This window comes from Eptatretus burgeri, chromosome 1, assembly GCF_056783735.1.
Source record: "Eptatretus burgeri isolate ZD-2024b chromosome 1, Ebu_testis_v1, whole genome shotgun sequence".
In the NCBI taxonomy this organism is placed as follows: Eukaryota; Metazoa; Chordata; class Myxini; order Myxiniformes; family Myxinidae; genus Eptatretus; species Eptatretus burgeri.
The window spans coordinates 106,548,432-106,574,349 of NC_140961.1; the positions used below are offsets into that span (position 1 = coordinate 106,548,432).

At 41.8% G+C, this 25,918-nt stretch overlaps 1 protein-coding gene across 1 annotated transcript in view; it reads left to right on the plus strand.

Moving 5' to 3' along the window:
* Positions 1-572: 572 nt before the first annotated feature.
* The window catches only part of KCNK9 (potassium two pore domain channel subfamily K member 9), a 36,878-nt gene continuing 11,532 nt past the window's right edge, over positions 573-25,918 (plus strand). The window contains exon 1 of the mRNA XM_085894035.1: positions 573-972. Coding sequence (XP_085750161.1) covers positions 690-972 — 283 coding nt within the window. The 5' untranslated portion in view covers positions 573-689. The remainder of the gene's footprint in view (positions 973-25,918) is intronic.

Below are 25,918 nucleotides of genomic sequence, written 5' to 3' on the forward strand. Positions count from 1 at the left end.
ACAAATTTTGCAACTTTTTTTTTCAAAAAAAATGTAGATTTTTTTGGCATTTCTACATGCGCGTCGATCTAGTTTAGTTTATTCAATCGTGGTTCAGTAGAGTCTGATCCGTTTTGACCTACAATGAATAGGACATCAGGTTCACTTAAGTGATCCAGCAGTATTGGCGGAGGAGGTTTTGTACTCTACCGAGTGCTCCCCCTCGAGTTATTATAAGCATTCGTGTTCGGTCTCCTGGCAATCCTTTCTTTGCCAAATGCCCTTTGATATTTTGGACATTTGTGACCGATGGCAATAAAAATCCGGATCCAAAATTGTTTCAAATTATTGACGAGTAAAAGGGTCGACTTTAATACCCTCCCCCTCCCCAAAGAGTTCAATCATCCCAGGGTGTTATGCACAAGGCACCGCCCATTGGGTGGCTCTCAGAGCGCTCGTACCGTTCATTGATCGAACAGGAATAACAGCGCGAGGTCCCTCCCACCGAGGCACGCGCAAACCGTGCGCGCAACACCAGACGAGTACGGAGTGTGGGGAGTTTGGGTGGTGGGGGGCAAGGGGGAGGGGGGTACGGGGCTTGCGATTTCCATACGCATCTCGGATCAGACACAGAGGGAGCGAAGGGACGGCTGGGCTCCCGAGCCACAGGCGAGGATGCGCGGCGCCTCAAGGAGCGTCCGGGCCTGGCCATGAAGCGCCAGAACGTTCGAACAATCTCCCTGGTTCTTTGCATCTTTGCCTACCTGCTGGTGGGCGCCGCCGTGTTCGACGCGCTCGAGTCGGACCACGAGCTTGGCGAGCGCAGCCGCCTGGCCATGCGCGAGCAGAGACTTCGCGCAAAGTACAACATCAGCCAAGAGGACTATCGTGAGCTGGAGCGCGTGGTGTTGCGCTCCGAACCTCACCGTGCCGGAGTACAATGGAAATTCGCGGGCTCTCTTTACTTCGCCATCACCGTCATCACGACCATTGGTGCGTCCAGAGTCACTAGCGCGCAAAAGGGTGGAGGCTGGGGGGGGGGGAATGCTGCATAGTTTGTGAACTATAATCATGCCGTGAAAAAAAAAAATATATGTATATATATATGCTGATGTATAAATGCTTATGTATATATATATATATATATATATATATATATATATATATATATATATATATATATATATATATATATATATATATATATATATATATACATATATATACATATACATATATATATACATATATATATATATATGTGTATATATATATATATATATATATATATATATATATATATATATATATATATATATATATATATATATATATATATATATATATATATATATATATATATATATATATATATATATATATATATATATATATATATATATATATATATATATATATATATATATATATATATATATATATATATATATATATGTGTATGTATATATATATATATATATATATATATATATATATATATATATATATATATATATATATATATATATATATATATATATATATATATATATATATATATATATATATATATATATATATATATATATATATATATATATATATATATATATATATATATATATATATATATATATATATATATATATATATATATATATATATATATATATATATATATATATATATATATATATATATATATATATATATATATATATATATATATATATATATATATATATATATATATATATATATATATATATATATATATATATATATATATATATATATCATTGCCGAGCAACCCATTCAAACATAAAGAAGAGTTTTATTTATCAACTTTTGTCGTATTTACATTTAAAATGAGTGGAAGTGTTAACTGTTAAAGTAAAGGCTCGTTCCGATCACTCATTCTTGATTTACTTGAGGTATTTAGCAGTTTCCACAATGCAAGTACAATACATTTAATCAAATATATGAAGCTCTTTCACAATCAACTTTATCACATATGTATATATATATACATATATATATATATATATATATATATATATATATATATATATATATATATATATATATATATATATATATATACCTTATATTTATTGTGTGTGCAGGTAGGGATTCACCCCCAACATCTGCTCCCAGCTTACAAGCATGCCCCACTAGGAGATGCTGTATGCACCTCGTCATTCGGTTGTCAAAGAGCAATGGGATGTACGATTCACGAAGGCGCAAAACTTTTCAAAATCTGTCTTACAGTCCAGAAAAACATGTAATCTGTGATAATTACTCACGTCAAAATCAGGAAAAAAAAGAGACATCATTTTCCAGCGTGTTCAACGGTCGTGGCACCTTTCAAGCAGTTATAGAGCAGAAAAGTTGATTACTCCATCAGGGAATAAATGCTCCATTCTTTCTGAGATCAGAATTTGTATCGTGAATGGATTTTCTCTTACGCTGAGCAATATGAGTATTCATTTGCAGTTGAAATATTCTGCGCTTTGAGCGAACAAAACCCGTTTCGTGAACGAGCTTGCAGTTGAGGATGAAAAAGCCATCAAAACACTTTTGAGTAGTTTGTAGTGCAGAGTTGAATTTACCATGCACTATTAATGTTGAAATATGCATGATTCGTGGAATAGCTTACAATTTATTATTTTATAGTTCTAACAATTTGCGCCCACGAGCTATTCAAAAATGGTGCCACCTCATTGCGAGGGTGTTCGATGCAATATGCCAAAGATTTCATGAGATGATTTAGCGCACTTACCTTTGAGCTATCTCTTCTGGGTGTGAATCTCGACCCACATATACACCATCATATCGCTACTTCGTACGCATGTCGTTGTAACATCAACTGCGCCATTCCTTGTAAGGACGCTAAGCCAGGTGGTCAGTCTGATAGCATTAGTTGGTGGATGCTAAAGATCTCACATCTTTTTGCAAAGTCAGCGAGTCATCCCCGTCACCCAAGTTCAAAATTACTGCCACCTTCAGATGAACGTTAGACTTAGCCAACTGGTTCGTGACTGTTGCCAAACCATTTCTCTGGCAGTCCCAACAAAATGGGAATCATCGCGGCTTGGGAATCACACGCCAACAACAATCACATGCCAATGGGAATCACACGTCAACAGGATTAAATAAATAGTCATAGTGTTAGACACAGTGGCATTTCAATGGTAACTATGTTGCGGCTCATGAAAAGGACGCTTAAAACGGTATTTACGTGTCGATTGGCCAATGTCTTTGCCCTGCAGGTCACTTGCTACGAAGTTCTCCCTGAACTTGGCACTGGGAAATTTAAATAAAAAGAATACATTATGGCAGTTTTACCTTGGCTGTAAAGAGCAGCCAACAAACGACGCGAAGCAGCATGTTTGACTACATTTCCTTGCCATTAATATTCATCTCGAAAGTTTGGTCCGCTCTCATTGCTGGCACCTTAGGGGAAAATGCTAACAAGTAACCCTGTATCGAAGCAGGCTGGCACAGGATTGCTCAAATGGCTGTGAAAACAAACGTCCCTCGTGGCAAAAACACTAGTCCAACAGACTTGCTGGTAACTGAGACTCCAAACATCAATTTGGGCAAAAATACTTTTGAGAAAGTTGTCGTCTTTTTTTGGCTTTCAAGCCCTGCAACATGCGAGCTCTGCTCCGGCCTTTGAGAGGTGTGCAGGGTTGCCTTCCTTGGTAAAAGCAATGCAGGGGTACGTGGACGTGATGGAAAATGGATGAATAAGCTGAACGCCCAACATCTAGTAAAAACAGAAGTGGTTTCACTCATTTGTACACTTGAAAACATACATTATATTTTCACTTACATTTGCTTTAAAACGAGTGTATTTGTACTTAGAATGACAATAATGAAACGCTACTTGAGCCCCCTTCCATATTACCCACAATTCTCCAGCTTACAGCTGTGTTGACATTATTATTTATTGCTGTAGCATTATATTATGTTGGTGTACTGAATTACATTGGCAGGTGGTGGCTAAAAGCAGGTGTCACAGAAATGGGTGAAATGGACACAAGATAATGGTGTTGAGTACTAATTATAGGGAAGATAAATCAAATTTGTTCAGAACAAGAAGATAGTTTCACGACTGTTATATTACATGACAAGCCTTTTTTGTAGACCTCATGGAAAAGCTAGAACACTGAACGGATCAGGACACAGCAGAGAGAGAGAGAGACAGACAGACAGAGAGAGAGAGAGAGAGAGAGAGAGAGAGAGAGAGAGAGAGAGAGAGAGAGAGAGAGAGAGAGAGAGAGAGAGAGAGAGAGAGAGAGAGAGAGAGAGAGAGAGAGAGAGAGAGAGAGAGAGAGAGAGACAGACAGACAGACAGACAGACAGAGAGAGAGAGAGAGAGAGAGAGAGAGAGAGAGAGAGGAAGAGAGAGAGAGAGAGAGAGAGAGAGAGTCAGTCAGTCAGACAGAGAGAGTGAGAGAGAGAGAGAGAGAGAGAGAGAGAGAGAGAGAGAGAGTGAGAGAGAGAGAGAGAAAGAGAAACAGAACACCAATAGCAGGGTTGAAGGAAAAAATAGAGGGAGTTGAGCAAACAATGGGTATGGAGAGAAATGAGGGCAGGGGAGGACTTGTAGGAGTAGGAGAGGTAAAACTCGAAATTTGGAAGGAGGTGGGCTTTTGGCAGGGGCGAGGGGAGGATAACAGAGTAGAAAAGATCATGGTTTTGGATGGGGGATTATCTGAGATGCTGGTGAACAGCTGTCTTGAAGGCTTGAAGAGAAGAATGAGATTGAAGGGAATATGGAAGTTGGTTCTACAGTCAAGGAAAAAGAGGAACAAATGAGGAGCGAGCAGTGATTCTGGATTTTGGGAGTTTCATCAGAAGGTTATTCATGGTGGACCGTGTGCACCCTGCAGAAAGCTGGGGGAGGGGGACAAAGCACGGAAAGAGCAGAGGGTGCAAGACCAGAAAGGAGGCAGTAGAAGACAAATAGACACTGACCTGTCTGCTCTGGCAAAGAAGTGATGGATGCATTGACTCAGCTTTGCAGAAGATTCCAATGATGTTGAAAGCCTTGGTTTCCAGGGTGTCAAGCTGAGCAAGATGCGAGGCAGGGGTGTCAGCCCAGAGAGGAGAGCAGTACTCCATCAAGCCATTAGTTCAAGCCTTGGCAGCATCTGCTCATAATAAGAATTAGTAAAGTCATATAAAGAATGGTGTTTCCTCTTCCTGTAAGTGCCGTTCTGGCCAGAATATATCACTGCATAATATAAATGGAATGTTATTTGATTTATCAGATGACTCTTTGTCCAGGCATACCTTAAGGATGAACTTTCATATTACCAGAAAGGAGAAGAGGGCATGTAAGTTTATAAACATAAATTTGAGAAAAGGAAGGGGAGGTGGATTGGACAAGGATGGGGGGGATATTGAGGAGGAGGAGAGGAAGAAACGGCAAGAGGTGTCAAGGTTCCACGATTTTTACATACCTAATATGCAGGTAAACCCTTACACAAATTAGTAAATATGGCAGAGCTGGTTAGAGGATTGCAAAAACATGTTGATGGCCTTGTCATGTCAACTTAATGGTTGTCACAATTCATTGGTTCAGGAAATGAGCTTCTGTGCAAAGAAGATATTTTAAAACGCTGAACGCCTCTCTCATTACACAGGATCCAGATGGGTCTAACGATAGATGTGAGAATGCATTTGCTCATGGGTAGGTTTGAATCACATCATATTCACTTGTTTCTCAACATTGGATTTTGCTCATCAGTCCAAAACAATGGTATGGAGGTAGCGCACTTACCTGTGAGCTGTTGGGTTGTGCAGTCTGAGTTTGAGTCTCGGTGGGACGATGATGAACTATTAGATTTGTACTTCACAGGAAAGTCATTGCATCAGAAAGTGCACCATCACTCGGTTGAAAATTAAGCTGGGTGTTCTGTCTGTGAACATCAGCTGATTACGTTATGTGTCCATTGGTGTCTTTTGGAAAGAGTGGGTAAGCCTGGTGTTGGCTTTGTGGTTAGGGTAGCTGGCTGGCTTGGGATCTTAGGTTCCTGAGTTCAAGCACTGTTGGGTGCTGAATTAACACCAGGTGGGGTTGACTCAACCTGTCATCCTTCTGAGGTTGGCAAAATGAGTAGTACTAATGTATTCATATAGGGGCACAGCATCAGTGGCATAGTCATGCCTCAACAAAATGATAGCTACCTGGCAGCCAAGCTGCCATATGCAATAATAATAAGAATAATAATAATAATAAGAAAGAGTGGGTGAGTTATCACCTGGCACTCTGGGTCAGTTATTCTCAATGTATGTGGAATAATGGAGTCCTGGGCTCCCAATTAATGGCTTGGTACCCGAGCATTACATCTGTTTCTCCTGAAATCTGTGGAATTTAAAGCTTTAAACATTATTCAGGTCATCCACAATGAGGTTGAAGCACAGGTATATTACTCTCAAATTGCAGCCAGGTCAGTGACCTCTGTTTTTTTATTTTACTGCTTCTCTTCTCACACAAACACACCTGAGTATATTGAATCTGGCTCCTTCTTCACTCTCAGCACTCTGACCCTCCCGAGAAAATCTAGGATACATGTGTTCTTCCAGAAACTCCTTCTTCGCTTAACTCTCAGAATCCAGGTTGCACAACTAAAACTATTTGTTCCTCTTCTGTCCCGTTTGTGGTTTGTCCCATCTTCCTGAGGTTGTCAATCCGACTCCTTCACTCAGGACTTCAACAAGCAGGCAGTGCACTACCATCTCACATCATCATCCAAATCTACTGGCAATATTTGTACCCCAATTAATCCTACCTAACTTAACCCAACCCACTTCTTTGTAGGTTCCTGTGTTTCTTCCACTTTTTTTTTTCTCTCTTTCTCTCCTTTTGTCCTGTCCATTCATTTTCTTGGTCCTTGTGTCTCACCACGGCCCCACCACCACACTGTAATTTTGTGGTCGTTTCCCCCTCTTTTACTTTGCTATTGCATAAGCCTAACCTTTTTGAAAAAAAAAATGGACAAATTTCTGCCCTTATCAGATTCATTCAAATGTCAGGCCTGGCCAGTTTGTTCATGAAAAACTTGGGTAAAAAACTTTTCCAGCCAACCCACAAGAAGGTGGGACTAATTGGGGGCATTTAAAGTAGTAGTAGTAGTAGTAGTAGTAGTAGTAGTAGTAGTAGTAGTAGTAGTAGTAGTAGTAGTAGTAGTAGTGGTGGTAGTAGTAGTAGTCGTAGTAGTAGTAGTTGGAGTAGTAATAGGTCGCCGTGACATTAGTAGATATTGAATCTATTGCTCTTAATCCTTTGAACCCTCACGGCCATTTTACCAGCCGCTATTAGAAACTCCATATACCTGAGCGGCTGGTTTACCGTCCACTATTCAAACCTCCATACACCTAAGCAGCTGGTTTAGCGGCCACAATTCAGACCTCCATATATCCGAGCAGCCGGTTTACTGTCCGCTATTCAAACCTCCACATATCTGAGCAGCCGGTCTACTGTCCGCTATTCAAACCTCCACATACCCGAGCACCCATTTTACCGGCCACTATTCAAACCTCCATATACCTGAGCAGCCGGTTTACTGTGCGCTATTCAAACCTCCATTTACCCGAGCACCCATTTTACCGGCCACTATTCAAACCTCCATATACCTGAGTAGCCAGATTTTTCTCCAGAGAGCACAAGGTGGGGGAGCCAAAAGTCCAAGGAGCTCATGTGTCAAAAAGGGATATCCATCAAAATCATATGCAAAAGCAAAAACAAAAAAAACTCCAACCAGCTCAATGTATGGATTGGTCCTGATGGTGCTATGAGACTATAAATTTTCATTTTTAGCAATACTTGTAATGTATATTTTTTGAGAGAGAATGCATGTCAACTCGTCACTCCCTTTAAAATCCTGGGTTCACCTGTGATACATATCTGTGAAAAATCTTTCTGTGGAAACAGGTAAAACACTTATGAAGCATTGCTGTCAGACATTGTTTATTTAACTTAAAATTATACATTGTGACATGTTCTTGGAGTAAAAGTTTGGATAACAGACAATCTTATAAAATGTCTGCAGATACAAATTTACAAACAGGCATTTTAATATGTAATCATTATTAAAAACAGGTACCATTATTTTTTTGTTGTTCACTTGTGCCATGCAAAACAGGTATTTTTGTTGAATCTAGTGGCACAGATTTTTGGGAAAAGCAAGAACATGAATAATAGGAGGAGTTGGAGATGGAAGGAGAAAGGCAACAGCCATGATGTTGATGCCAGAATTAAGATTGCACACTGTCCATCATGATTCAATAACATAAACCTATCCTGCAGAGAACTCACAACAAATTGTGAATCAGGAAGAAGAGGTATCAGAGTGAGCAAAATAAAATGTCGATAAGAATATGAAATCAAAATAAATTGCAGAACTTGTTCCTGCATTACAACTCCATATTGAGAAGAATGGCACCCTGATCATATAGGCTATGCATCCGTAATCATCATCAAACTAAAGTATGCAATTTGGTGTATGTCTGTCTTTCTGTCTGACAGTTTTTAGACCTCGATACATTCAGTCATTACTTATCCAATCTCAACCAAACTTGACAGAAGGACTAAGGGTCACATGATGATGGTTGTAGCAACTTCATTTGCCACCTTCCCCAAAGGGATGTTCTGCCTTAAGTGAAGTCTGTGTTCAGGTGCATATCCGTGTTAAGATAGCTAATTGTGGCGTTTTTCCAAGGCTGCTTCTAATAACAAAATTAATAACAACACAAACAAGAAAAAGAGCAATCAGAGATTGCAGACCCTCCCCAAGACTTTTTTGTTTGGTGTTTGCATAGCTTTGTGTGGTGTTTGTGGACTGGTGTGTTACATAATTAATAATCTATATGTAATGAAGCAAGTGCATGTGATTACTGATTATGTACATTATGTATGTATTGTCATGGCCCTGGGGTTGTGGGGGGGGTACAATGAGTGGGGGGTGGAGGAGGGAGACATCCCTGGTTTCTCCCAGGACTCACCGGGAATCGCAGGCCATCACACATGAATAAGTTTGTGTCGCGGCGGGTCACTAATCGACCATGAACAACAATAATTTGAACACGTGACCCAGTGTCCTCTGTCTGACTACTATTTAATGAGGAACACATTGCCGTATTGGGGAATCGCACCCTCAATGCGTAATTGCATTAGTGACTGTATCAGGTGCAGCCGAGCAGAGCTGCCAAGTATGCACCGGCTAATAAGCAGATTTTGTGGGATAACTTCCTGGCTATGCTAAGGTGCAGCCATGCTGTACCAATGGAGGAAAAGACAAAAACGAGCTGGGTACATTTATAATGCACATTTATTTTAACAAAGTGAGGAAAGTTATGTGGAACAGTATGGGTTTATTCAAAGATGTACACAGCAGGGAAAAGTAAGGAATTTGTGGGTGCAGCAAAAGAAATGCAATATTCACAAAAGCAGACACAGTGCAGAGTTACCCCAAATAAACTTAGACAATCTTAACTTATGCTATGACAGGCACCATCACACTCACACACACACACACACACACACACACACACACACACACACACACACACACACACACACACACACACCTGAGGAAAATTACACATAGCCCAGAGAGATAAGAGGCAGTTGAGGATGAACCGGTATGGTCGGCGGACTGGCGCAACCAAAACGTGAGAGGTGCGAGTGTCGTGCAGCATGTTGTGTGGCATGGTGTAAGAGAAAAGTGTGACGTGCACTGAGTGCACTCTCAGTAAGGTTCACTGAAAAGAATGGTTGTTCGGGACTTTACTGCGCCGATGACTCTGTGCGTCGACAATGGACGAGATGAAGCTGGGAAAGAAAGATGCACAAGAGAAAGACCTCAACAAAATTGTGTAAGAGTTTGTACATGTAAATGTTGGCTGCTGGGTGCAGCTAAACTGAGCGTCAATAAAACGGGAAGGGTCCCGGCCTGTTCTGGGAGTCAATTGCTCTGCTCTGATTCCTCGCTCAGCTGCACTGATCTGTGGTGTTACTTGCTCGGCGCTGGAGAGTTGCTGTCTGGCTGCCTTGAGAAGTGAAGCTTGCCCAGTCTGCCAAAGTCTGCCTGCATTGAAATGTGGCAAAATATGCCCTGATTGTAGCCGATTTGCTCCTTCTATGGGCCCCTGAGTGAGGGATTTACTAAAAGCTGCATCAAACGAGGCTGTAAGCGTTTTCTCGCTCCCCCATTGGCGTACAAAAGTTGCCCCACACCATAGCCATGCCACGACAGGCCTCAGACTCAAAAATGGCATCTTTTGATCTTGGATCTGGCCATGCGTCGGAGCTCCGAGATTAACATGGGGAAAAAGTTTTCATGAGCGCTCTCCAGCCCCGAACGTACACTGGCCTCCATTTAAATGTGGTAATTTATGGCAATCCCAGCGCTATCTGTACGTCCTCAAAGAAACCCCAGCGCATGCTTGCACTTTGAGTTATACCATGAAACAACACAACTCTCGTTCCCTCGGCATCTTTGGCATCTTTCGAGACTGTGATGAGCATCCAAGGGATAGATGGCAGTTACAGCGGTTATGGAGAGGTAAAAGACCATTGTGGTGTTCATAGCGAAGAGATTAGGAGGATGGTTGTAAAGGTGGCATTGTGGCGAAGAGGGAGGGGGTGTTCATCGCTGTGGCATTTGCGGTGAAGAAATGGATATAGGTGTTTGTGGGGATTTTTAGAGACGTGTGGAGTGGTTATAGTGAGCATCGTAACATCATGGTGAGCAGAATGAAGGTTTAAGGTGAGACGGCTGTTGGATTTTGGCACGCAATTTGAATGGAAATTGGCATGCGTATGCAAATGAACCTTGCTGTGCTTCCGAGGTGTCCCTTTCATTGTTATTTTTCTGTATGCATGCTTGCTTGCATGGTTTGTGGAAGAAGTAGAGTAAGACAAGCCGGTAGGCGACATGGCTGCTCGCTCTATATGGAAAGCTGGCCGACGCGACTCACCGATATTCATGTACAATGTACATGCTATCAATCAATTTAGCACAATAAATATGATTATCACAGCCCTCTTAGTTTGTGCCCAGAAACCCGCCTTGTGAAATTTCGGGCATGTTTCCAAAGAGACTCTAACAAATGGCAGCCCTGGTAATTCCATTTATCTATTCGCTAAAGATTTTATTTTTTTATATGATGCTGTAAGACATTCTCCTTGGGCACAAAAAAAAAAAAACAGGTCCCTCGGAGGTCCAGTTTCGGAGGTATTGATTTTTTTGTACAGTCTACAATAAGTGTACGATGTACGATAAAGTATTTTAGCTGTTGCTAAGCAACGGAGGTGTGCATAGCAACCATTCATTTTTGTGTACATGCTAGCCACATTGTACACATTTCACCAAAATTTCATAAAAATCAGACTCTTTCTCTTAGACATATTCGCAACTAACTGTTTCTGAAATGTTCGACATGTACTCGCCCAAAACCTATCTCCTCCTTCAAATATTTTTTGTTAGGGCTGCAAATTGGCAAGAAGGGAGCTAGATAGATTACGCACAGAACTCTAAGCTTCGATTTTTCGATTTTTTTAATTTTTTTCCATTTTTTGACCACTTGAAAGGGCCGATGCTATGCTGTTGCTAGGGTCCGGGGTCCCATATTCGAAAGCACACGATTCCCAGAAATATTGGTCCTACCTACCAAATTTCATTGGAATCGGTTGAGTGGTTTAGCCCCTCGGCTTGACCAAAATTTCGCAGACAGACAGACAGATGGAAATGTCCAGAATAAGGGTACTCTAAGAGCAGCCAATAACTGCCTTGGGATCACTGTATGCTGTGTGCCATTGCTTTGGAGGAGTGCCGGTTATACAAAACCGTAACTGTATGTATGTACGTGTGTATTGGTTGGACAGTTGACCTGACGTCACCCACAATTGTAACCTGAAATACTTAACCTGAGGAACCTAGACCCAAAAGACCCCCACCCCCACCCGAGGACCCAAAAGACCCAAATGACCCTGAGGACCTAAAAATACACTGAGAACCCAACAGACTGAATGGATTCCAAAGACCCTTAAAGACACAGAAGACCATCAAGGACCCAAAAGACCTGAAAGACCCCGAAGACCCAAAAGACCCAAAAGACCCAAAAGACCCAAAATACCCAAAATACCCAAAATACCCAAAATACTCTGGACATAAAATACCCAAAGGACCCAGAGGACCCAAAAGACTCTGATGATCGCAAACACACAAAAGATCCAGAGGACCCAAAATACCTTAATGACCCAAAAGATCCAAGGGATCCAAAATACCCCCCCCCAACCACACACACACACACACACACACACACACACACACACACACACACACACACACACACACACACACACACACACACACACACACACACACACACACACACACAAACACACACACACACACAACCCCAAGTCTTCTACCACCCTCCCAACTCTGTCCTCTCTCTGCTCCCTTGACCACCACACACCAACTCTGTGTTCCCTTCCCTATTTCTTCAAATCATCAAAACCCCTCCCAACCTGATGAACTCAACTCCCCCCACTCCCCCTCAAAAGCCTCAAACACCTCAATCCCAACTCTGTCCCCTCTCTGCCCTCACTCCCACAAGCTAACTGTCATCCCCTCCCCCTTTCTTCTTCAAGTCCTCAACTGCCCCAAACCCCAAGTACTCAAACCCCTTTCCAACTCCAAGTCCTCAATCAACCCCCACCTCCCAACATCCCAATCTCCCTCTTCCAACTGCATGCCCCCCTCACCCCAAACTTTCTTTCCACCCTCCCATCTCTTCCTGTTCTTACCAACGTTACACAAATATACACAGTGAACTTTGGCGCATGAGAAGGCCATTTGGCCGATCATGCCTGTGTTGTTCCTGTTCCCGTTTGTTAAAAACATTGTTTGAAACAAAAAGTTTTGTTGAGAACAATGTTAAAAGGAAATAAATATGGAACATGAAATTCACAATTACTTCCCCCTTTCAGTTGTCTATATACTGCCCAAATAAAGGTTTGCATCAGAAGAATATGTTGCATGCTTGGAACAAGATCGCCTGTAGGGCGGGTACTCTGCTAGTAGACATAACTACAACTGCCACGTTATAACTGCTAGCAGTGATAACTGGGTACCAAGCCATCCCACTTTGATGCAATCCTGCTTTGATCGGACACTTGACCCTGACCCATGACATTTATTATTATTCAATTCAATTCAGAATGGGATTAAAATAAATTAAATTCAAATCAAATGGAAGACCAAATTGATCCAGTCCTGCATTAGAGTCATTGAAAGGAAACCAAACAAGCATAAAGCAAAGCTGAAGTCATCAGGAACAACCTGGATAGGATTCGGACTTCAGCTGCTGCTCCTCTCTCCTCAACCCCATCCCAGCACAGCCAAGTGAGCCTCATTAATTGTTTTTTTTAGAAACAATGCACATTCAAACATTAAATAATTCTGGCTGCTAGACAGTGCGTCCGATTTGGTTGAAATGTAAAACCAATATTCCACATCAATATTTGATCATAATTGTGAAGTTTCACATCAAACAATGAGAAATGAGTCAAGAGAAAGAATTTTGTTTTTACAGAGTTTTGCTCAATCCAATATGTGTGCCAGACCTAGCAACCTATCAATAATTATTCATGAACACCCTGGTATCCCCAAGGCTTTTGGAACATGTGCGTGAAGTTTCCCCTCGATCTCTCCAGCCGTTCTGGAGAAGATTTTTTTTTATAGGTTTTAGGGTAAATCAAACCATGTGACCTATGACATCATAGGTGTGAACGTTTTGCTCCTCATGGATAGATGGCCATACCTGTAAAGATTTGCCTCAATCTGTTCAGCTGTTTCAGAGAAGAAGATTTTTGATGGTTTAAAATATATATATATATATATATATATATATATATATATATATATATATATATATATATATATATATATATATATATATATATATATATATGGCTGCTGAACTACATGACTGATGACATCAAATTTTTTTTTCTGGGAACCAATTTATCCCTAGATGACCCTCAAAATATTTCATACTTATCAGATGTAGCATTCTACAGATGCAATTTTGACCTCATAGTGAAGACACCTATGATGTCATAAATAAAAATCACACTTATTCCCCATGTGGAATACCATGTGTAAAATTTCAATTTTTCCTTGGTGCAGCTTTGGAGAAATGGAGGTCCAAATTTTTCCTTTTTCCCAACATGGCTGCCACATCACATGACCTATGATGTCATAATAATCTTTAAAACAATCCACATGAGTAGTCGCTCATATGGTGAAAAATTTGTGTCAATCCAACAAGTGGTTGTGGAGAAAAACAGTAAAGTTCTGTGCAGACAAACAAACATACAAACACAAATTGACTCAAATGCAATTCCCTCTCCCCTGGTGAGAGAAATGATAATAGCATAATATTAATGTTTTTACAAAACAATATTATTACTGAAAATCTCCCCTCTCCCCAAGGGGCTTTTACAGCTTAAACAAATGCTGTGTTAATGTGTATAAATGGATTATCGTGGCATTTCATGGGGCTTGAAATCGAGAAAGTAGAAGAGGCCTCCCAGAATTAAAAAAATATTATAAACCACAAACACGTATGACTACCTTTTTAAACAGTCGCTATTGCTGTTTAACACTAAACTGAAAAAAATCTGGAGGAATCTCAACATCCTTGAGGCATTCTCTGCTTATTGTGTCCATCACAGAAGAACGGAGCCAAGGCTAGATCGACTGCAATCGAGAAACCCCAGATAGGATAACATGACCCTCCCTGTCACTCCCGTATGGAGTGGGTGTTGTCGTTCATTAAAACATCCAATTTACTTGAAGTTGTCATATAGTGGTAAGCAAACATGCATTTATTGTCTCCATTGTCTGTTATTACAAGTTTGCATTATTTCTTTGATAAAAGTCTGATTTGAGTGTAAAGTTGTTTATCGTATGGGTAGTTGCCAACCTGTTGTAAAAACAAGATCTTGATGCAAAATTGTAATAACAGACAATGGAGACAAGAACAACAATCTATGGCTGAACAGCTTCCATGACGTCAAAGGATCTATTTTTAGAAAAATAAGATCACACAGGATCATTTTGACCTGTGGAAAATAAATACACATAGGATCGTTTTTTGGAGGCTGACATAAGTTTTTACAAAATTGTTTTACCACCAGACACTTATGTTTTCAAGCAGTTGGTTCTATCTCCCAGGATAAGTGATTTTATCTTTTTAAAATTGCCTCTATTTCATGATATTAAATGTGCAACTCCTAACGCCGGCCATTCCTGTATTAAGCTGCCACAAACTAGAGTGATTCAGATCCATTTAACTCAACCAAGGCAATACCATACGATTGAATTTGTGTCTCTTGAGACTCACCCACGAATAAGTTCTTTCACCTGATCCCATCTCCATGATAGGTGCTACAAATGCTCTTCTATTCAAGTGACTCAATTTCAATTACAAAATATATATATATATATATATATATATATATATATATATATATATATATATATATATATATATATATATATATATATATATATACACAAATAAAAGGTAGTGTGTGTGTGTGTGTGTGTGTGTGTGTGTGTGTGTGTGTGTGTGTGTGTGTGTGTGTGTGTGTGTGTGTGTGTGTGTGTGTGTGTGTGTGTGTGTTTCTCCTCCATAACCCAAAACCATAAAACCGAGCAGCCTGAAACATTGCAGGCATACTAAGAAAACTCAAAGGAAGTGCAAGAGTGAACATTGGGCATTTGGGTTAATTAAAACACCCCTTCCCACCTTATTAATTATATTCTTCAGCAGGGGACCCTCGGCTGCCTCGATGTCTGGTGTCTCAAGGTGTTTCCTGGGTAACCTCCCTGGGGTCTGAAGCCACCATGTTTTTTGGCCTGCTCAACCTTACCTCAACTTGGAACAGACCGCAACTTGGAACAAACTGTTCATCATAGCTCCAAATCGCTGGGTAAATTGCAATGCTAAAAAAACGCCCGGAGACATCAGCGTTCGTTGTTATATTTCATTTCCCCACATGTAATTGCCACGAGTATCTGTTAAATGCAGAAGAATTACAAAATTTAAGCTTCAGAATCAAACTTTTATGTAAGTGCAGAATCGAGGTGCAGAATCAAACTAAGCTACAGAATCATACCTGGTGTTGGCTTAGCGGTAGGGTGGTGGCTTGGGATCTTAGGGTCCTGAGTTCAAGCCCCGTTGGCTGCTGAATTAATACCAGGGGGATGACTCAGCCTGTCATCCTTCTGAGGTCGGCAAATTGAGTACCAGTGTATCAGCCAAAAAGGTTGCACACAAGGGAAGGGGTATCAACGGATTGATTCAATCTGGTATTGGTGTGGCATAGACATGATTGACCGAATGGCTTCCTTCTGCACCTTAATTCCTTGTAAACTTACAAGCAGTGCCAACTCCTAGAAAAGTGTTAATTTGTCCAATTCGGACATTTTGGGCGTCTTTGGGAGTTGTGTGTTGAATATGGCGGTTTGGTGATTGCCAATTGCGTGCCAAGGGAGCCGTTTCATATCGACCGTTTTGTTGGAGTGCTTGCTTGAATGATTAAGCCACTTGGCGAGCACTCTCCAAGGTTTTTGGTTGTTTGTTTCGGGAAAAAGTACACGTGCTGTCAATATCACATTGATTACACGTACATTTCCACCTTTGTTGGGTCCTGCAGTGCCATGCGGTGGGTTCCTCGGGAGATGTCTCATCCGCTGAAAATGTGCAATTTTATTTTTACTGGACATCACTTTATTTAACCTTTCAATGTGTGTGTGTGTGTGTGTGTGTGTGTGTGTGTGTGTGTGTGTGTGTGTGTGTGTGTTTGTACATGTGTGTCGCTAATTGGTATCTACATATGTGGGTTTCAGAATGTGGAATGGAGTTCTCCCAGGACAGGCTCAAATCATTCACTTTCATTTTCGTATGGGGTCACGATTCATGGACCAAGCTGTGAAGTTTTCTGTTCTCAAAGTTTTGTGCTCAGGGCTCTCTTCAGGATTGTCACTGAGCCTTGGACAGCTTCCAAATGTAGTTTGTTTGTTGTAATATTCCCAGGGATGGTTTTTAGCTCACCTGTAAAGTAGTTCCACGGAGCTTATGGGATGGCGAGTCATCCATCTGTTCATCAGTACGTCCTTACACGGGTGTCAGAATGCTCTTGTGACTGCAGCCCTCTCATGGCTTGTCAGAAACCAGCAATACAGAGCACCAGGGTGTTGACTTGTTCCTGCAATGCCACCTTATGGATTTTGAGTCAAGGTTGATTGCTTGTACCAATGCCATTTCTCTCCAGAATTTGAAAAAGTGTTGGCTTGATCTCTTACTGGAAAGGTTCCCACTCATGAACTCCATATGGACTTCAGGGTGTTTTTTTTATGACAGTTGATTCATGTCGACCTGATACAGGTAGCCAGTGTGCATCGTTCATCCGGTTCTTTGAATAGAAGAGTGGTGCCGGAGTTGCTGTTGCCGAGAGATGGAGAAGCCAGTTCGTAGTCCTATCAGCTTTGATGAACTGCAAAAAGTGTTTTGAGCATTGTAATGTAGTCATCTCAGAAGAACGATTCTTGATTTTTCTCTTGTTTCATTCTTTAACCTGCTAAATTTAGCTCTCATTGGTTCCTGTTCAGCAAGTAGTTTGGCAAACACGTCTGGAAGAGCTTCATTCTTCTCATGAACAGCATATTGACTTTCCAACAACTGCCGAAGTAACTCTGAATTTCCTGGGTGTTTTGTTTTCAATCATAACTATCATATGAAAGCCTGCCATTGCAGATGGAACACATCTCCCATGGCCTCCCATTCCATAGCCAGCTTGTGGCCATTTTTTCCATCATGATAGCACTTGCTGTGCATAAGAGCAGATACTGTACTGGTTTCATTGACATCGGACTCAACCAGTTGACCTTGCAATGTAGAGTTTTCATATTTTTTTGCCAAGAAGACCAAGGAAATTCAGTGCAACATGAAATGCTCCCATTCAGATCATAGTGTCAGAAAAGTCAACTGGTACTATTCATGAGATCTTATGTCTTAACATAGATGCCAAGGTCAAATGCAATGACATACTCCTTCTGTTCAAAACATATCATCGCAGCCTGTACATTTTCATTCAATCAAAGCTAAGTTATCCAAACCGCATCCACCATGTTGTTCTGTTATATTTTCGTCCCAATGTCCCTGTTTGTGTTTTTTGTCCAATTTTCTGTGTTAAATTGTACCTTGTTATGCAATTTTGTCAAATTTGTTTTTTGTAGCCCAAGCCTATGTAGCGAGGTGAAAACCATCTCAGTTTTGAGGTTTTTGTCGATTCCATTTCTTTCTTCTTTATTTTCCCTTTTCTTTTCTTTTCCTATCCCAAAATTTTGTCCTACTTCTTCAATGTTATCCCATTCCCTCTCCTCGCTTCAAAAAAAAAAAAAACTTCTTCACTCCAAAATACGATCTCATTCTACCTTTTACCTGTACTTCTCGTACCACGTTCTTATTTTTGCCATATTCTCAATATCTCCACACTCAATCTTCCTTGAACGAAATGTTTCTTCCTTCTTCTTTTGAAAACTTTTAAAAACATATTAAAATGTTTCACTTTCCTTATTTATCTGCCATGAGTACCCCATGTATTACATTTCATCACCATCTATTCCTCCTCTGCTTTTTCTTCACGAGGCATATTTTTCAAAATTGTCTCTCACCGAACCGCTTGATCCATCAAAGCTCCTTCTTCCATCCCGACAGCACGACCTTTCTCCGTGCCTTCAACAAAAATTCCCTCCACACATGCCATGATCTTTATCTCAAAATGTTACATATGGGAATCTGACAAGCTTGTGTCCTTCCAAACCGACCCCTTCTACAGGGTGTTTCAAAAAGATTGACACAATGTTGTCTTCCTCCCATTTCTTTGTTTGTTGACCTATACCGTTTTCCTTTTCAGAGTTTTGTGTTGTTATCGTGGTATTTGTTTCTTTGGATTTCTATGTACATGTACAGACATGCACAAACATCATTTACATGTACAGACAAATTGGAAATTTGTTTCCAAGCCACAATTTGGATCCCTTGGGTCTTTTGGGTCTTTTGGGTCCTCAGGTCATTTGGATTTCCAGTAGTACTTAGCAGAAGTAAGAGTACTACTGCTCTGGAGGATTTCGAGCTCCAGAGCTCAACTATGCCATTGGCAGTGAAGCAGAAGACAAAAGTGGTGGCCTTGTGGTATGACACTTCTTCTTTTTCTTCTTCTTCTTCTCGCGTATGACAGCTTAGCTGCCAGGGTAGCTATCATTTCTTGGAAATGCGACTGTGTCGCTGATGCAGTGCCCCTCTACCAGTACACACTGCTACTCATTTCGCCGACCTCGGAAGGATGACAGGCTGAGTCAACCCCCTAGTGTATTAATTCAGCACCCAACAGGGCTTGAACTCAGGACCCTAGGATCCCAAGCCTCCACCCTAACCACTAAGAAAACACCAGGCTGGTATGACACTAAATCGTATGAAGACACCTGCCAGAGGTTCTGCCAGGAATATGACCTCAGAACACATGATGGACTCACAAATTGTACCACTCAACATATTGTGAAACATTTTGAGCACAAGGGTACAGTGCGAAACCAAGAGCCAAGACAACATCGATGCCATGCGGGATTCTGTCATGGACAGGCCAAAGAAGTCCCACTGCCAGTGCTCCCAACAGCTAGGTATTAAACCAACATCAGTCTGGTGTATCCTCACTAAGGAACTGAAGCTTTTCCCATACATCATCTCCATTAGGCATAAACTGAGTCAAGATGACATGAGAATGAGACTTGATATGTGCAATTGGCTCAGTGACAGGAAGGAACGGTACCCAAACTGGATCAACCTGATCTGGTTCAGTGATGAAGCCCATTTCCAATTGAATGGTGCCATCAACAATCACAACATTTTCTGGATGGCAGAACCACCTGAGAAGATTACTGAGAGAGACCTGAAAGGGCCTAAGGTCACATGCTTCTGCACCATCAATGCCAGATGGGGAATGCTCGGGCCTTACTGGTTTGAGATTGACAAAAACAGCATGGTGACGATCAATGGTGAGCACTACCGGGCCATGCTCCAGAAATTCCATAATGATCTAGCTCAAAAGGTCACCCAAAACGACTTCAGCTTCACCTGGTTAATGCAGGATGGTGTGTGACACCATCACTGCTACATACAGCTGGTGACACCATCACTTTCCTAGGGCAGCTCTTCACAAACCACCTCATTGCCTTGGGTACTGCCCATGATTGAGCACCCCATAGCCCAGACTTGAACTCTCTGGACCCTTTGTTTTGGGGACTGCCAAGGGGTCTGCACCAACCGCCCTGCCACACTGGATGATCTGAAGGAGGAGATGTCACACTACCTCTATGCAGTGCCACATGAGACCTACAGGAAAGATGGACAGAACTTTGGAGTCAGGATCAATGCCTGTCTAAATCGTGGAGGGCACACATCAAGAAAGTCAATAAAACAGATTTTGCGTAAATGCCAATTTCAGACCTTGGACTCTCACTAACTTGAGTAGTGACTGTGCAATCGCAATCAGTGACAGAAAATAACATGTCATATGACTTCAAGAAATGTTTGGTTTACGTTCCTGAGGTTTCTGTTTCTTTAAAAATAAGCATTTAAAGTTGCATCACTCACTTTGAAACACCCTATACATATCCCCCTCTTCAGCATCCATCCACTTCATGTCCACTATTTCTGCATCCCATCTTACACCACCCTCCACAAGCTTCCCCCTCACCCCACCCTTTCCAGACTTCCTACTAACCCCAGCTCCTAAATCCCCCCCCCTCAACCCATCCGCTCAAAGCAACCCTCCCACAATCCACCTCCTCAAACCCTCCCCCTCATCCGACCCTTTCAGGGCTCCCCCCACCCCATCGTGCCCTCTCTCAGGTTCTCCTTTGTCCTACCCCTCTCAGCTTCCCCCTCATCCCACCCCTCTCAGCTTCCGACTCGTCCCGCCCCCTTCAGCTTCCACCTCATCCTGTCCCTCTCAGCTTCCTCTCATCCCACCCCTCTCATCTTCCCCCTTTCCACACCCCTCTCAACTTCTCCCTTGTCCCGACCCACTCAGCTTCCCCATGGTCCCACCCCCTCCCTGCCGACCCCCATGTTGTACCCTCCCCATGCCTCATCCCCTATTCCTCACAAAGTGAAGCTCAAACATTTAAGGCCTCTGTTCCAACCTGACAGATCTCTTAATCCAGGCCGGTGCCGAGAAACTGGGCATCAGCTGTTGAATAGAATCCTTCCTCACAAAAGGACATCCCTGACTCATTCGTGTTTCTCTCCTGTTATTCTCTCCTCCGATTTGATACGCCCAAATGATGCTCCGGTGGCATAGTTGCACTTTACATCAAGAAAACAATTCCTCACTGTCCTTGTACTGATTTTACATATCCCCACCCTCCAGAGTACCTTTGGCTGTGCGTTGTACCATCCTCCAAACAGTCATGTCTCTATCTACATCTCTCTCGCAGCCAACATGGACCAACTTTTAACCAGTCATCCCAATTCTTTCCTCCTCATATGTTGTGATTTCAATTGTCGTTCAAATTGTGGACAACCAAATTGGCTGGGTGCTGGTACCTCTCTCCCCAACCATGGAACTTCAGCAAAAGACATCTCTGACTCCACGGGACTGACTCAATCTGTGAACTCTCTGACCTGGATTTCTCCCAATAGCAAATCCTCTGTTCTGGACTTATTGATGACAAACTTCCCCACAAATGTCTCCTGCTCTTCCTCTGCTCATATGCTTGTGATAGTCAACATCTCTGGCTATTCTCAGAGAGCTGCCTCAGTGCCGGCGAGTGCAGCATTTCACACAAGCAGATTGGCAGGGAAAGCAAGCAGACATCTCACTTCAGGATTGCCCTGATATAGTGCCCCTGATATTAACTCAGCCTGGGAATTCTTCTCCAGAAAGCTACTCTCTTATACACAGATTCATCCCATCTCATCTTCAGTTATCTTCCCATTCTTCAGGCTCATTGAATCTTGTGGTGAGGCAGTTGCTCTGAAACAAATTCCCTTTTCTTCCTGGAAAGCAAACTCAGCCGAAGACAACCTTATATCATTCCACAGAGCCTGCAACAAGTGTAAGTCCACTCTCAGAAGAGCTAGAAAGCAACATCCACCCAACCATAAGATTGAACTTTAAATGGCACCACAGATGACTGAATGAGAGAAGGTCGAATGCCTCATATCTGCATTTGCTTCCAAATCTTATGTCCCCAACCCCTCACTCTATGTACCCACCCTACCTAATTATATCTAACTGCTCCTGGACTGTCATTTGCAGCTCTGAACATGGAGAGGTTTCTGGGAGCCATCAACTCTGATTCTACAACCTCTTTAGCCGGCATCAGCTCACGAGTCCTAAAAACCTGCTCTGCTGCTTTTGCACTTCCTCTCTCTGCCCTTTTCATCCTATCATTTGCCCGAGGTCATTTTCCATCAACTTGGAAATTAGTCAACATCAACATATTACATCAACAAAGTGCACAAATGGATCCCCTTATCTACAGACCAATTAGCTTACTTCCAATGATCAGCAAGGTCACAGAATCCATCATCACAGTTGACATCAAATCCTTCCTTTTCTCAAATGGCCTCATCTCAGATCATCAACTCAGATTCAGACCAGGTCATTCTACCTTAGACATGCTGCTTCTACACTCCAAACAATGGATGGAGGCCCTGAATTTCAGACTTTTGGTCAGGCCATCTCTTTAGACATACATTGAGATTTCAATTCAGTCTGGAACACCACATTGCTCACCAAACTCTCTGCCTACATCATCCAAGGCCATCTCCACACATGGCTTACTGACTTCTACTCTCATAGCCAGTGAGTGGCTCTCAATGGAATCTCCTCCTCATCCTCTCCCTGTCAAGGCTGGAGTGCACTGAGACAGTGTTCTGGACCCAGTGCTCTTCCTAATCTTCATCAATGAACTGATGAGTTCACCCTCTGCTGTGATATCCCACATTGTTCAGATATAGGTAGGGAGCAGCCTCTTCCCTTTCTTCAGTCTTTGATAGAATCACAGGCTGATCAAACACTTGGTATGCGTCTTTCAATCCTGACAAATCTCATTCTCACTCTCTTCGTCCCAAAGGACCATCAGGAAAACCCTCCCATCTACTTTCTTAACAATCCTCTACAAGAATTTCAGTGACAAACTTGTGTGTCGCACGATCAGCTATGATCTTTCATGGGCAAACCACATTTCAAAGTTGCCCTCAAAAGACAGTCACCGACTATGCATCCTCTGTCATGCAAAGTCCTTCATTGGCACACCTGAACTCTCATCCACTGACAAGGCCTACATCCATAACTTTATGGAGTACTTCTGCCCATTTTTCATGACCCCATGATCCTTGGTCATTTCAGACCTTTGGACCCATTAGACCCCATTTGGACCATTTATACCCCTTTAAATGCTAAAGACCCCCTTGGACTCCTTAGCTACTATACACCTGGAACTACTGTTGAAACATACTCTTTAAACCTTAAGTCCACTAAGACCTTGTAGACCCTATCGGCCCCACAGACCATGTTAGAACTATTGGAGCCCCTAAGACTCCATAGACTCTGTGAGACCCTTTAGAACTCTTAGATCCCTAAGACACTCAAGACGCTTAAGACCCTCATAACTCTACGACCATAAAGACTCGATATTAGAACTCAGACCCTATCGAACTTGAAGACCCATAAGACCCACAAGACCCTTTGGAATCCTCAGACACTTAAGGCACTGTAGACCCTATAGCCCTTGTTACAACCCTTAGAACACTAAGTTCCTTTTTTGTATACCTTGTCGAGGCTTGTATGAGAGTGAACACACAATGCACAGCAAGGGGGGCATGAGATAAGAGGGGTGGGAGTGGGAAGGACAAAACAGTGGGGAACAGAGATTAGGAGATCTGTGGAAGGGAGAGGGATGGGGCAGGGAACACGGGGTATACAAGATGGAGATTACAGGGACTTTCAGAAAGGAAAGCAGGGAATTTGAAGGAGGTGGGTTTGGGGTGGAAACTTTTCAGACTATACTTTTCAGTATAGTGGAAACTATACTTTTCAGACTATACTATAGACCCATTAGACCCTTTAGAATACTTAGACACTGTTATATCCTATAGACACCATTAGACCCTTTAGAATACTTAGACACTGTTATACCCTTTAGAACCCCAATATCCTATAGACACCATTAGACCCTTTTGAACCCTAAAACCCCTAAACCCATTCGACCCTTAAGACCCTGTATATCCCATCAGAAGTTTTGGACTATAACTACTTTTGGAACATACCCTGACACATTTAGACCCCTTTGACCTTTTAAGACCGTTTAGACCCCTTTGACCTTTTACGACTGTTTAGACCCCTTTAGACCCCTTAGACTCCTGAAAACATTTACTCCCTTTAGACCAATTAGACCACTTGACCATCAGACCTTTAGATCCATGAGACATCTTTAGACCATAACTACAATTGTAAAATTCCCTTCAGCTCTTTCGACCCCTTAAGGCGGTTATAGGCCATTATAGACCCATGTAGACCGTTTAGACCACTTAGACCCTTTAGACCTTTCGAACTTTACCCCACTTTGACTCCTTAGACCCGTGAGATCTGTAGACCCATTCGACCCATTTAGCCACCCACCACACAAATATTTACAGAGTCTTATTGCAATGTACAGACTATACTTTTTTCAGCAAGTAATATGCAATCTCCATTCACCTGGAGGATGGGTACTCTGCCAAGTTGAACAGAAATTGCATATTGGGTCACTGAATTGGTTCACCAATCAAAGCCTAGAAAGCATATTGTTTTTGAGGGCAAAAATTCAAAGCATCAAAGGTCAATGTCAAGGTCACGTAAAATTATCAATGTTCATCCGATTGACTTAATATTTGAACAGGGTTTGCATATTGGGACAATGAAGCCTATTGTGTGAGGTCAAATGGTCAAAGCTCACGGTCACATAAAATCATCAATTTTCATCCTATGAACTTGAAATTTGAACAAGATTTGCATATTGGGTCACAGTCCTGGTTCTTCAAAGATCAGAAATGATCGATTTAAACTTTTTGACATGTCAACGGTTTCTGTGACAACAATTTTGCCCCGTTAAAATCAAATGGCCTTTTTGTGAATTTATTATGACCATACCTCAGCAATTTTTCAATCTGTCAAATTGAAACTTTCACAAATTATTTGAACGTATGTGTTGTATAAGTGAGAAAATTTTGGTCAAACTTGGTCAAAGGTCAAGGTCAATGCCCTCCAAAACATGTAAAACACCTACAAGGCCACAATTAGAAAATGTATCAACCAAGTTTGTTATGGATAACATTCAATCATGTAAAACACTTGATATGTCAAATTTTCAAAAAAAACCAAATGTTGGGTCAAACAGATCTTGCCTATCAGTGGGATACAAAACGTAAACTATTTAGCCTGTGCTCTACCGAGTGCCGTTCCAGTTTAGTCATGATATGACATGAGTCTTTGAAATCAACTCTTGGATTTCATCCATAGACAGGGTTTTGTAGTGTCTATGGTGAGGACATCCCTGCTGTCATTGTTTTTGCAGTCCAGTCTTCTTTAATTGCCAAAATTATTCCCAAGTTATTGTGGGTTTGGCAGAGGGCAGCTTGGCCAAAGTCACTCATGAACTGGCTGGTCAGGCCTGAAGTTCGACTTACGTTAGGGCAAAAATGTGGTATTTGTTCACTGTCAGTAATAACTCGCCCATTCTTCGCAAAGAGCACCGTGGGGTCTTTAACATCCACCAACAAACGCCACCAGATGGGA